The sequence below is a fragment of the Panthera pardus genome, unplaced genomic scaffold (assembly GCF_024362965.1).
Source record: "Panthera pardus isolate Hobbes unplaced genomic scaffold, ASM2436296v1 HiC_scaffold_17, whole genome shotgun sequence".
Lineage (NCBI taxonomy): Eukaryota > Metazoa > Chordata > Mammalia > Carnivora > Felidae > Panthera > Panthera pardus.
In genome coordinates, this window is record NW_026526732.1 from 93,456,284 (window position 1) to 93,469,433 (window position 13,150).

The following is a 13,150-nucleotide window of genomic DNA, read 5'->3' on the forward strand; positions in this document are numbered from 1 at the left end:
GATGGTGAGTTCAAGCCCCACATTGGGCATAGAGCTTACTTTTTAAAAAAGAATTTAAAGGTAAAATACTTGAGGAAAATAAAATGCTTGGTTCATAATAAATGATATACAAATGTTTATTAAATAAAGCAAACTATCCCATTATAAGAGGCCATTGCTATAATAACAATGTATACCCAATGAAGGTATCTCTGTCACTTTCAAATGATGTATTCCAGTGTGTCCTCTCATTGGTCAAGCATTGCTTACAATGGATAGAAGATAAGACAGAGCAGCATGAAAGCATGAGATACTGGACTGGGGCTCTTTAAAGAAGAGCAAAAAAAGCTAAAGATGAGGAAAAAAATATTCTCCTTTTTGTTTGTTTTCTATAATCAGTAAAGATAGGCACTCTTTGAACTCCCTATTTTCATTTTTGCCTCATGAGCCTGGCAATCACAAGCTCCCAGTTTGTATCTCTGAGTAAAATCTTCCCAGCATCACTTGCTCACTGAGTTTGAGTGAGACTTGAAGACGAAGCACAGATCTGTCAGCTCTCATTAACACTAACCTACACTGCCAATACTGGTGTGCCGGCCCTGATTCCTCTGGTTTTGGTGAAAATTGACCTCTCAAAGAATGGTAGTGTCTTTCTTGTCTATGAAGACAAGGTCTATGAAGACCTTCAGAAGACAACTGCTTTATCTACCTCCACCTCCCCACCACCTATTAGTTTCTTACATAATAGGGATTCATTTGTTTATTGAATGAATAGATCCATTTTAAGTTGTATAAGATAATTTTCCTGAACACTAATTTATTTTATGCTTTATTTCCCTACACAGATTTTCCCTTTTTCTTCTATTTCCTACTATTTTCCCTCATATGAAAAACTAGTGTAGACTCAGTCCTATAATCGAATAACGAACAAATTTTAGTATGAACAAATGTACATGGGTTTTTAATTTTTTTAATGTTTATTTATTTTTAGAGAGAGAGAAGACAGAGTGCAGCCAAGGAGGGGCAGAGAGACAGGGAGACACAGAATCCGCAGCAGGCTCCAGGCTCTGAGCTGTCAGCACAGAGCCTGATATGGGGCTAGAACCCACGAACTCATGGGATGTGGAATTGGGAAGGAACTTCAGGTCAGAACATGACCTAAGCCGAAGTCAGACACTTAATGACTAAACCACCCAGGCGCCCCTGAACAAATGTACATGTTTTAAGATAAAATGAAGTATTAGAGTTTAAAGGTAACTACCTTAAATCATTTGGATCAAGATTACATAAATAAAATTAACTGAGATTATGTATTTAGAGCTTATTAAATTTCTTCATCATTGTGGGCTTATAGGCCTCACAGTAATTTAGTTTTCTATTTGTATCAAGTAATATAAAATTTTGAAACCATCTCTATCAGCAATTTTACTTTGCACATGACATGACATGGATTTTGGTCTACTTGGTGTATTTCATTTGTCATCTTCTGGAACACTTCTAAAAGGTTAATGTAATTGTTTTTCTTATCATAAACAACTCCAGAAGTATGTTGTCTCTATTGTAAGGGTGAAAGACAAAGCATTTTTTCATCATCCTAATCATTTATTTAATTACATTTTTCTCAGTTTTTAAATTCAGAGTGCTTTCATGGGAGCTATTAATAAGAAACAGACCCTAAATTAAGGAGGGGCTAGTAATGCTTCTTCAAGCATTAAGCCTAGATTACATATATTCATTGATTGCATCTATTTTTATATTGATTGAATTTCTAAAATTTTACTTGTCTGGCTATCTCCAAATTGAAAGTTTGCTTGGGGTAAGAACTTTACTTTTCTTCTCTCCATATCAGAAGTTTCAAAGATGGGGAAGCCACGTTTGGCAAAGGTGTATAGGAGGACAATTGGGGGGGAAGTGGCATGCATTAAAACCTTAGAAACCATAAAGAAAAAAGTTATATATAAGAATGAGAAATAGATGGACTTTCCCAGAGAAAATTGAATAAGCTGAGACAAGGGACACTTAGATGGCGTGCCAGCTGACAAAGAAATATGAAACCAAAGAGGTATTGATCCTGAGGCACGGCTTGCTGGATCACACTACAGCCTTTTTACATTTAGAGAGATGAGAATATTTACAAGTTTGGCTTCGAGAGTGCTTGTGAAATTTAAATCCTTTGCATCTCTATTAATCTCTCTCTTCATATTTTTAATAAAAGCTAGATTAATAAATTGGATTAAATATGGTACAGTATAAATATTTTAGCATCGAAATATTATTTTTTAAAATAAATCTCAAAATACACAGGCAGGAAAATCAATCATATGCTACAAATAATACTAATCATGCAAAACCCAGTATTTAGAAGACAGGTAAACCGCACGTTTATTATTTAGGTAAGGCAATTTTGTAAGAATCAGCCATCACTCACTGTAATACTTCTAAAAAATGACAGGGACACACATGGTTTTTTCCTAAGGGAAACAGGTCTTTGGTTTCACTCCTAAGCTAACGGAAGTGAATCTCTCTACATACCCATATCATCAGAATGGCTTTTTGTTCAAATTGGGTGAAATAATCTATTATTAAATTGATTTTTTTCAAATGCTATTTCAACTTGGGAAACTTTAGTAGCTCAAAATATGTGTATATGAGAGTTTAGGGGTTGAAGAGGAAAGGATCAGAAATGAGTATTTTCAACTCCTGAGTTTTGACTGTTTACTTAGTGGACTGGATACAAATATACCCCAAGATTGCTAAAAACAAATGAATTGAGCAATAAGTATTAGACTTGAAGGGTAAAACTAAGTACTAATTGGCATTTATAAACTGTGTATGTGTAGGTTTTAAGGGTAATATTCTTAAAACCCCCATTTATCAGCAGAGTAAACTGATCCAACCTAGAGCTATGAACAGAGTATGAATAAAACAGATTTCCTATTGAAGTTCCAAATTAAATGCCAACAATGAAGCTAAGCTTTGCAACTTAATGCCCTTGTTCTAAGTGAATACTTAAATCCTACTAGGAAATATTCAAGAATCTCCATGGATTCAAGATCTTAGAGGAAAAAGGGGAGGATAAAGGGTTGAATGATTTGTAGCTTTGCCAATTTACCAGGCATAAATACTCCCACCATGGTCAATTTCAAATTACCAACATGAATTCACAGATGTGTGAATTGAGAAAGAATGCACAAAACCAGCTCTCGTGAGTCAGTACTAGCCTTCTCCAGCACACCATTGAAGCTTCTTACCATGATATTCAGATAGATTAAAGCCAGATGTCAGGTCAAAAAACACAGTATTTCTGAATACAAATTTCAATTTGTGTAATTGTAATAGTCATTATGTGAATGTTTTTACTGGGCAAAGAAAACAAGGGTATTCTGGCCGTCTATACTTTTATAGGTGCTACCGGAAGACCATGAAATCTCTGGTCTGTATATGCTGTAGGTCCCAGTGCACATGAATTGGATAGTGTAGTCAGAAGTAAAATCACAGTTTTTGGAATATCTGTGATATCTCATGACAGCTGGTTGGTTGTTCCCTTGACGACTGCTCTGGCTAATCAAGGGTGTAAATGAAGTTCCTGCTCCAGCAGTCTTCAGGAATCATTGCAGATTCTTTCTTTAGTATCAGTGCTTCACAGGATAATGGCTCGGTTTTCTCAGTAATTTATTATTCAGGATATTTGGGCTATCTGTCAGTCAGAGAAAAGGCTAAATAAAATAACCTAAAGCCAATGACCATCTCATGACAATCATCTAGAGGCAGGAAGTCCTTGTAACAATCACCTATCAGACAGAGGTCAGGCAGCATTCCTTGTACAAACTGTTTGTGTGGCCATCCTGGCCAGCTCTTTGGTGCTCTAAATAAAAAGGCATGCTTCAAGGTGCCTTTGGTGTGTTTACATTGCTTTTATTTGGCAAAGGGCCTAACAGTGATTTTTGTGTCTGATCTTTTTTTCACATTCATTTAACATATAGATTGTGCTGAGTCACATTAACAACCTTAAACGGTATGGCTGTGTTGATTGGGCTGTATGAAACCTTCGTGGTCGTAAACAGCATCTTCTTAAATTTGCCCACACAGCCATGACAGTCACATTAGATACATGACCGGTAAGTAAAACTGTATGTCTCTGGACAGTTTCATCCATACTGCCTGATGTATAATCTTTTAAATATATTTTCCCCTGTTTTCCTGTTGCAAACAGGGACCTAAAACAATCACACTGTCAATTAGATCCTATCTGTGGGGATCAGATGCCTTTCAGTGCCTCCATCTCTGCCATGTACCTTTACTGCCATCTGCCGATCTGAGTCTCCCATCTCAGCTATTCATATGCAGAGCTAACTCTCACAACTCCAGTGAAACTTTGAGCTGAATGTGGAGATCATAGCAGCTAGCATTGAGGTTAATCTCTCTCAGTCCTAAATCTAGTCAGAAAGATTCTTTTAATGGAAGTTCCAAGCTGGAGCTTAATGTGAATGTTATCTATTCATTTCAGAGTAATACTTAACATGTGGTAAACATTAAGGCTGGTTATTTTTGGTCATAATAGTTACTATCTTGGAGATTCACTTAACTGCTATCTATATTAAAGGTTATCCATATAGAGAACTTGTTTTTACATTCATTTTTAAAGTCTAATTTAGGTAAATAAAGAAATAAACCCAGCAAAGTTAATTCATGTCCAAAATTTAAAATAGACAAGCTAGGGGCGCCTGGGTGGCTCAGTCGGTTGAGCGTCCTACTTCGACTCAGGTCATGATCTCACAGCTTTTGAGTTTGAGCCCTGCGTTGGGCTCTGTGCTGACAGCTCAGAGCCTGGACCTGCTTCTGCTTCTGTGTCTCCCTCTCACTGCCCCTAACCCACTCACATTCTGTCTCTGTCTCTCTCAAAAAATAAATAAACATTTAAAAAAATAATGATGAATAAAATAGACAAGCTAGAATCATTGCTGTATAATAACCAAACCTAGTGAGTGATAAGAGAAAAGAACATATTTTGCACCTGTGGAAGGATTCAGTATTGCCATCAACTTTGCAATATTCCCTAGACACAGTTGGTGCTGTTCAGTTATGTTACTTTTATATCATGGCTTAAAATTCTATAGCTACTACAATTATGCATGAGCTATGTTTTGTGAGCCTTCAGCATAGCACTACATTGGCCTTTTAAAGCATTTAATTTCATTATGGTATAATGCCAGTGACTCATATAACTCCAAGATTTGACAAATCAAACATAAGTACCTTAAAGAAGAAAGAAATCCATACTTCCTATTTCTCTCTGGAAGAAAGACAAACCACTTTACTTATGTGCTTTTGAAATCTGCCACTGAAGAAAAACATGAGACAGATGCATTGAAATGTGAAAGCGCACGCACACACACACACACACACACACACACACACACACAACCCGAGATGGAAAAAGCCAAAGAAATTATTCTTTCCAAATTTAAAAGCCTGCAAAATTATAAAGGCACCTCCAATGTGCTTAATTTTCCTTCATTCCACCCCTCACAGATTAAAGATAACTTTCTATTTACATGGCCCTTCAAAAGTTAGGGCTCAGGGCACCTGGGTGGCTCAGTTGGTTAAGCATCTGGCTCTTGATTTCAGCTCAGGTCATGATCATATGGTTCAGTTCATGAGATCGAGCCCTGCATTGGGCTCTACAGTGACATTGCAGAGTCTGCTTGAGAGTCTGTTCCTCTCTCTATCCCCACATGTGCGTGCTCTCCCTCCCTCTGTCTCTCATAATCAATAAATAAGCATTAAAAAAGTTATAACTCAATTTTATCTTTATTGTTGTTTTTTCTTATTGTAAAAAAAAAGTGAGACTTCTGGTCAAGATGACTGTAACATCACACTTTGACGTTCCTCCTTAGTGTCAAACACATAGCAACAATATAGAAAATTTTAAAATACACAACTGAAAATACAAAAGCGAATTCAAAAACAAGATAGACATCTTCCCAGACAAGAAACCAACAAAACTACAAAGCATGAAGAGCTAAGACTGCAGGCCTGCCAAGATCTAGGTCTAAAAACAGGGATGCTCAGCTCCTATAAGGGAATTTAAACTAGTCATTCAAGTATACATGTGATATCTCTCATTTATCTACCTATCTACCCACAGAGAAAAAGAGAGACTGTCCTCTGGGATTCTGACTTTTAGCAAACTGCCAGCCTACAAAGAACAGAGACAACCAAAGCATCATGAGCAGAACTGTACCAAGCAATCTTTTCAGCTCTGAATGGACCAAAGGATACCTTCAATATCACCATAGAACAGAACTGCCAAATATACATTATCCAAGATTCAGGTTTAGATGCTCTGAAGATCAGGTAGGGTTCTCATTAGGCAAGCAGACCTGGGTTACCTCAGATGAGCACAACAAGGAAAATGGAAGTGAGGGGAAAGAGAAAAAAAAAACTAAAAATGAGGCTGCACAGCACAGTATCAGAACACATGGCAACACTGAGAAAGGAACAAAGGAAATCAACAAGTGGAACATGAATCACTCTAGATAAAATCATTTTTATGGAAAAATCTGACAAAAACTTTTAAGTAAATATTTCTGGGATGCTAGAAAACATTAGTGAAAGAATAACTTGTCTTAAAGGAGAATCTATAAAGGAAAATCAGGCATAAATTATATAAAATTGATGCAAAAGATTCAAAATCCTGGGGAATAAAATATTCATTAAAATTTAAAATTTATTAAAATTCTGTCAATAGAATAAATAGTCCTAGAGACTGCTGCAGAAAAAATTGGTGCCTAGGAAGAATACAGGACAGGGAAATTAAGAAAGTATTTTAAAGATGTGAAAGCAAGATTAAGAAATTTAGAGAACAGTTTAATAGTCTTCTGAAAAGTGTCTAACATAAATTCTAGAAGAAGATATTTCAGAGGCTGTCAGAAAGCAATACAGTTGACCCTTGAACAACATGGGTCTCAACTGTGTGGGTCCACTTATATGCAGATATTTTTTTTTTTTATAAATACAGTACAGTACTATAAATGCTATTTCCTCTTCCTTATGATTTTCTTGATAACATTTTCTTTTCTCTAGCTTAGTTTAGTGTAAGAATACAGTATATAACATATATAACATATAAAATGTGTTAATTGGCTGTTCATGTTGGTTATTGGTCAGACTTTTGGTCAACAGAAGGCTATTAGCTAACTTTTAAAAGTTGTATGTGTATTTTCAAGTATGCAGGGCAGAGGTGGTCACCCCTAACCCCTGTGTTGTTCAAGAGTTAACATACCTAACATGAAGATAGTTTACCTAGAAAGAAAGCATGAAATCTAGGAAAACAAAAATGTCAATAAATTATTTTTGTTTTTATATAAATAAAAACTGAATTTTTTTTTATAAAACTGAATTTTTCTTTTAAGAGGTGAAATTTAAAATTATTGTATGTTCCATGTCCAAAATATGGAAAATACAAATAAGCAAAAGAGACCAATTAAAAATCATCTTCATTCTCAGCATGCACAGATAGCCACTGTTAATATTAGCGAGAGTAGATCAAGTATTATCTCTATGCATATTTTTTATAAAAATGGTATATCACTCAAATTGTCTATCCTTTTTCTATTCTATACAAATATTTTTCTATGCCATTAGTTAATATTCTAACTCCTGTTTAAGAGCTGCATAGCATTCAATTATATAAAAATACTTGATTGAACAATCCACTCTCCATTGTTTACATTTGTACAACCCTTCCCTTGGTTTTGGATACCTTGAACTTCCACTTTGAGCAAGCTCTTCTAAAAATTTAAAAATAAATTATCTTGCCAAATCAGAATTTTCTGCCAAATTGTTTAGCCTATCTAAAGACTGTAAATATAAAGAACAAGAATGTTACAGATACTGGAAAAAATGTTTCTTTCATCAAATTTTAGTTTTCAAGGTAATGCAACCTGAGTATTTGATTTTGAATCCCATTATAGGTAATATTAGTAGAAGTAGATGAACACTTCATCTTGACTGTGTAATTTATTTTCATAAAAATCTCTTTAGAGATCCCTGTCTAGTCAGCAAATAATTGCTTTAACTTTGGATTTTAATATTAGCACTGAATGATTTATGTACATTAAATAATGTGATTCTCACTAACCATTTATGAACCAAGAATGATTATCTCCCTTCTGTGGATAATCACACTTTAGGGAAGAAAGGTTAAGTGGTTTGCCTAGGATCACTCAGCTAGTCAATGGATTATATCAAAATATGATCCTTAAGTCTTTAAATCATTAGACTTGGCTGGCCTCAGCAATACTTGAGAGGCATACGGGATATGTATGCCTCAAATGATTTATGTGGCATAATGTCTAAATTTGTTTATAGAGCATTTTTTTCATTGCCTATCATACAGTTTGGTCTGTAAGCAAAAATGAGATATTATAAAAATGAACATGATAAGAATCTACATGTAGAAAAATCTCTGCTGAAATTAGAGCATCAATTTCCAAAATGGTACATAAACCAAGCAGACAATAGAATCAACCATTTAGTGGAAGGGCCAGGGGAAGAAAAGAAGGAGGTAACAGAAAGTAAATAGGGTAGAGTAGCTTCCTTCTATAGCACTGAAGTTCATGGTTAGATTTTAACAAGCTCTGAATGAAACAAACAAAACAAGATCTTACTATGTCTTAATAAGGACATGTGCATTCCCTGAGAACTATTTCCTGAATTTCCAGAATAAAGCATCTGTACAGATCTACCTTCCCATTTCAACTATAATGACAAATGTGCTTCATATATCACCACAATTTACAATTCACACAAATGTGACACTCTAGAGGTTATTTGTGGAATTTAAACATTTTCAACAGTGATCTGATCAGAATTAGAAGTGTCCTTGGTAAACTGGAGCAGGGGCCCAAAAAGTGGTGTGATAATGTATTAAAAGGGCCATACCAGATTTGTATTTCTAGGTAAAGGGGAAGAGAAAACCAGCATGACCACTATCCCTTTTTGGAGCAAGGGGGTGAGGGTGGGGGGGTGGGGAAAGGAAGTTCTGGTTTGCTTTTTCCATTCAACTTAGACCCCAAAGTTGATTTTAAGAAAAATATTGATAAGTGATTTAACTAATGATTTTTAATAAAACTGACTTTTTCTTTTAAAAGTAGAATTACCAACTGATCCTGATGTACGAGGCACTTACCTTGTTTTAGCACTGAGAAATCCTGCATCCTGGAAAATGTCTTAGTCATGTGCAAACTGGGGCAGTGGGTCAAAATTAAAAATAAAAATTAGGTGTGTTCATTGTCTAAAATTTAGAAAATACAAAAAAGCAAAAGTGAGCATTAAGATCATACTTTCAGTATGCAGAAATAGCCACTGTTAATATTAGTAAATGAATTTCTGATATCTCTATGGAATAGACTTAAAAAGACAAGTTACTATTATTACATGTGGCAAGTGACAGGGTACTATCATTTAAATTGCCTTTTAAAATTCTATTTAATTTTTTGCCAAGTACTTTAGTATGTGTACCTTTTTATCTGATTGTATCACTTTATAAACTGTGATAAATTTTCAATTGTGTATTGGTCATTTCTGCTATTCATTCTACAAATTCCCTTAACCTTATACTTTTCTTTATCTCTGAGACACAGTACCAGCCAGTACATTAGCAGCATGCTTTCTGAGTTCCGATAACTATATCACATTGTAATCTCACTGCTCAAGGGTATGCAGCCTTTCATTTCTTATTCCATTTCTATTTCCCCTGGAGGCCAGGGAGGGGAAATTTCTACCTAGGCAGGTTTGCATCATTTAACATTGCTGTTACTTGTCCAACAGTCTCCTACATGAGTGAGACCATATGTCCACCACTGTTAGCACTTAAAATTTATTATTAGCTACTTATACAGAAAGCTCTTTTGGTTTTGTGGGGGTTTAACTTTCTGAAAGCATTTCAAGTCCTGATTTAGAGATAGAAAGAGAAGGCAAATAAAATTTCAGCATAAGAAAAGAAATATATCTTTCATCTATCCTAAAATGTTCACACTTGGTTGAGGCCATATTTCAGGATTATTATGATCCAGAAAGTACCTCTCTCATTGAAGAAGTACTTACCATCCATGTGTGAAGTTACCCTGTTCTTGCCAGTAATACATGCAATAATGGCCTCTTCTGTTTTGTTTCTAGCTACACAATCCCTGTGGGCAGCTCTCAGAGTGTGTGTATGATTGAAGTGACTGCAGATGGAAAACCTCCAATACTGAAGAAAGACACAGAGATATCCCATGTGTCTCAGGTAGTTATGCAAATATCCAGCTCCAGACATTACTAAGTGTGCCCTCAATATTTCAAATAACTATTTATTTTTAAGTTACTAAATACACATCATATTTCTTTACTGAACATAGTCCTTATAAAAGCTCTCAACAAAACACCAGAATAATCATCCCTGATACTTTAGGTACAATTAAATATATTTAATACTGCCTGTCGCTATAAAAGTTTTATTAAATTTAACAAGAAATTGATCTTCGTCTCACACTTTGCATATAATATGTTATGCTTGATGAAAAACACAGCACAGGAATGGGTAAAGATTAGCAAGATGCGGGGCACCTGGATGGCTCAGTTGGTTAAGCGTCCAAGTTCAGCTCAGGTCATGATCTCACTGTCTGTGAGTTCGAGCCCTGCATCCAGCTCTATGCTGACAGCTCAGAGCCTGGAGTCTGCTTCCGATTTTGTGTCCCCCTCTCTCTCTGCCCCTCCCCTGCTCATGCTCTGTCTCTCTCTGTCTCAAAAATAAATAAAAACATTTAAAAAAAAAGATTAGCAAGATACAAAACAGTAATTAAAAACGCATTTTATAGGCTATGGTAGTGCTTGTACTGTGCTGTTAAAAAGTCCCTTCTCAGAGAATTTTTCTTAGAAACATTGAATGAAGCAAAATTTAGAGAAGAGAGGATGGATGGTTGTCCTTCCAGAGACCAGGCAATTCGCTGAATTCTTTTAATTTTAATGATGTGGTTGGTTACATGCTTCTTAGTATGACTTTATAGAAATACATTTAAGATAAAGAATTCCTGGTTCATTTGATCATCATGGAGAGTTAATCTGTATAATTAGAGCTCCAAAGTGCTAATTTTAGTGCACTTTAAAGCTGGCAGTGTGGAGGGCCCTAATGAATTGGAAATTTCATTTTATTTCCATTTTTTTCTACGTAGTTTTTTTTCTCATATTGAACATATACAAGCATCTTAAAGAAGCACATAAGAATAGCTAACATTTGCATGAGCACATTACATTTTCCGAATTATGGCTATATATTTTATCTCATTGGATCTTCACAAGAACTCTCCAAAGTAAGAATTATTATCTCTTTTACAAGATAGTATCTTATAAAACTGAGTATCAGATGTCCAAAATTTCATAGTGATAAGGAAAGAGACTTGATCCCAGATTTTCTGATTCCCACGCTTTGTTGTTGTTGTTGTTCCTTTTATAATACACTTAATCTCCTGCTGCAACAGATTCAACACTGTCTAGTGGATTATGATGGTAAGAATACAATTGGCTTTTGTTTTGAAGAAAAAAAGAGACAAACAAACGAACAAAAATAAACACAGACTCTTGAATACAAAGAACAACCTAGAGGTTGCCAGGAGGGGAGGCAGGTGAGTGAATGGGTGAAACAGATAAAGGGGATTAAGAGTACACTTTTCATGATGAGCTCTGACTAGTGTACAGGATTGTTGGATCATTGCATTTTACATTACATTACATTATTTTTTTAATGTTTTTATTTCTGAGAGAGAGACAGAGAGAGAGAGAGCACGAGCAGGGGAGGGGCAGAAAGAGAGGGAGACACAGAATCCGAAGCAGGCTCCAGGCTCCGAGCTGTCAGCACAGAGCCTGATGCTGGGCTCGAACCCACATACCATGAGATCATGACCTGAGCCGAAGTCAGCCAGTTAACCAACTGAGCCACCCAAGCACCCTATCTTTTCAATAAATACTCATTAGTGGAATTGCTGGATCATATGATACTTCCATTTTTAATTTTTTGAGGAACCTCCATACTGTTGTATATAGCAAGTGCACAATTTTACATTCCCACCCACAGTGCATGAAGGTTCCAGTTTCTTCACATCTTTTTCAACACTTGCTATATTCTGTTATTTTTTTATGACTACCCTAACAAATGTGAGATGGTTTTTAATTATGATTTTAATTTGCATTTCCCTGATGATTAGTGATGTTAAACATCTTTATTACATATCTTTTGGTTATTTATATGTCTTTGGAGAAATGTCTATTCAAGTCTCGTGTCAGTTTTTTAACCACCCTATTTGTTTTCGCTTTGGAGGCATAGGAGTTTCTTATATTTTTTTTAATATTAACCCCATATCAGCTATGTGGTTTGCAAATTCTTTCTCTCATTCTGTAGATTTCCTTTTCATTTCATTGATTGTTTCCTCTGCAGTGCAGAAGCTTTTTCATTTGACATAGTCCCCCTTGTCTTTTGTTGCTTTTGTTGCTTGTGATTTTGGTGCTGTATCCAAGAAATCATTTGTTCTACAGTGTTGTTCAAGTCCTCTGTTTCCTTGTTATCTTCTCTCTGGATGTTCTAGCCATTATTGAAAAAAGGATATTAAAATATCATACTATCATTGAGCTGCTATTTCTCTCTTTGGTTTTGTCAATGTTTCATATATTTGAGCGTTCTGATGTTGAATGCATACACATTTATAATTGTTATATCTTCCTGGTCAGTTGACCCAGATAATCATTATATAATTATCATTCTTTGTCTCTTATGACAAGTTGACTTGTCTATTTTGTCTGAAAACCTGTAGGCATTCATTTTCTTTTTTGGTTACCATTTGCATGGAATATCTCTTTCCTTTCTTTCACTTTCAGCCTATATGTGTCCTTAAATCAAAAGTGAGTCTATTATAGACAGAATATGTTAGATATTGGTTTTTTTTTTTTAATCTTTTTTTATCTACCCAGTCACTTTATGTTTTTTGATAGAGGGTTTGCATTTACATTTAAAGTAATTATTGATAAGTAATAAATTGCTATTTCCATTAATTATTTTCTGTCTTATAACTCTTTTGTCTCTGGTTTTCTCCCTTGCTCTCTTCCTTTGTGTTTCATGATTTTTGTATATGTGTGT

General features: G+C 35.2%; 1 protein-coding gene across 1 annotated transcript in view; it reads left to right on the forward strand.

Moving 5' to 3' along the window:
• Window positions 1–13,150, forward strand: part of LOC109248190 (protein eyes shut homolog) — a 784,935-nt gene that overhangs the window by 540,779 nt on the left and 231,006 nt on the right. Inside the window, exon 12 of the mRNA XM_053905310.1 lies at window positions 10,162–10,270. Coding sequence (XP_053761285.1) covers window positions 10,162–10,270 — 109 coding nt within the window. The remainder of the gene's footprint in view (window positions 1–10,161; window positions 10,271–13,150) is intronic.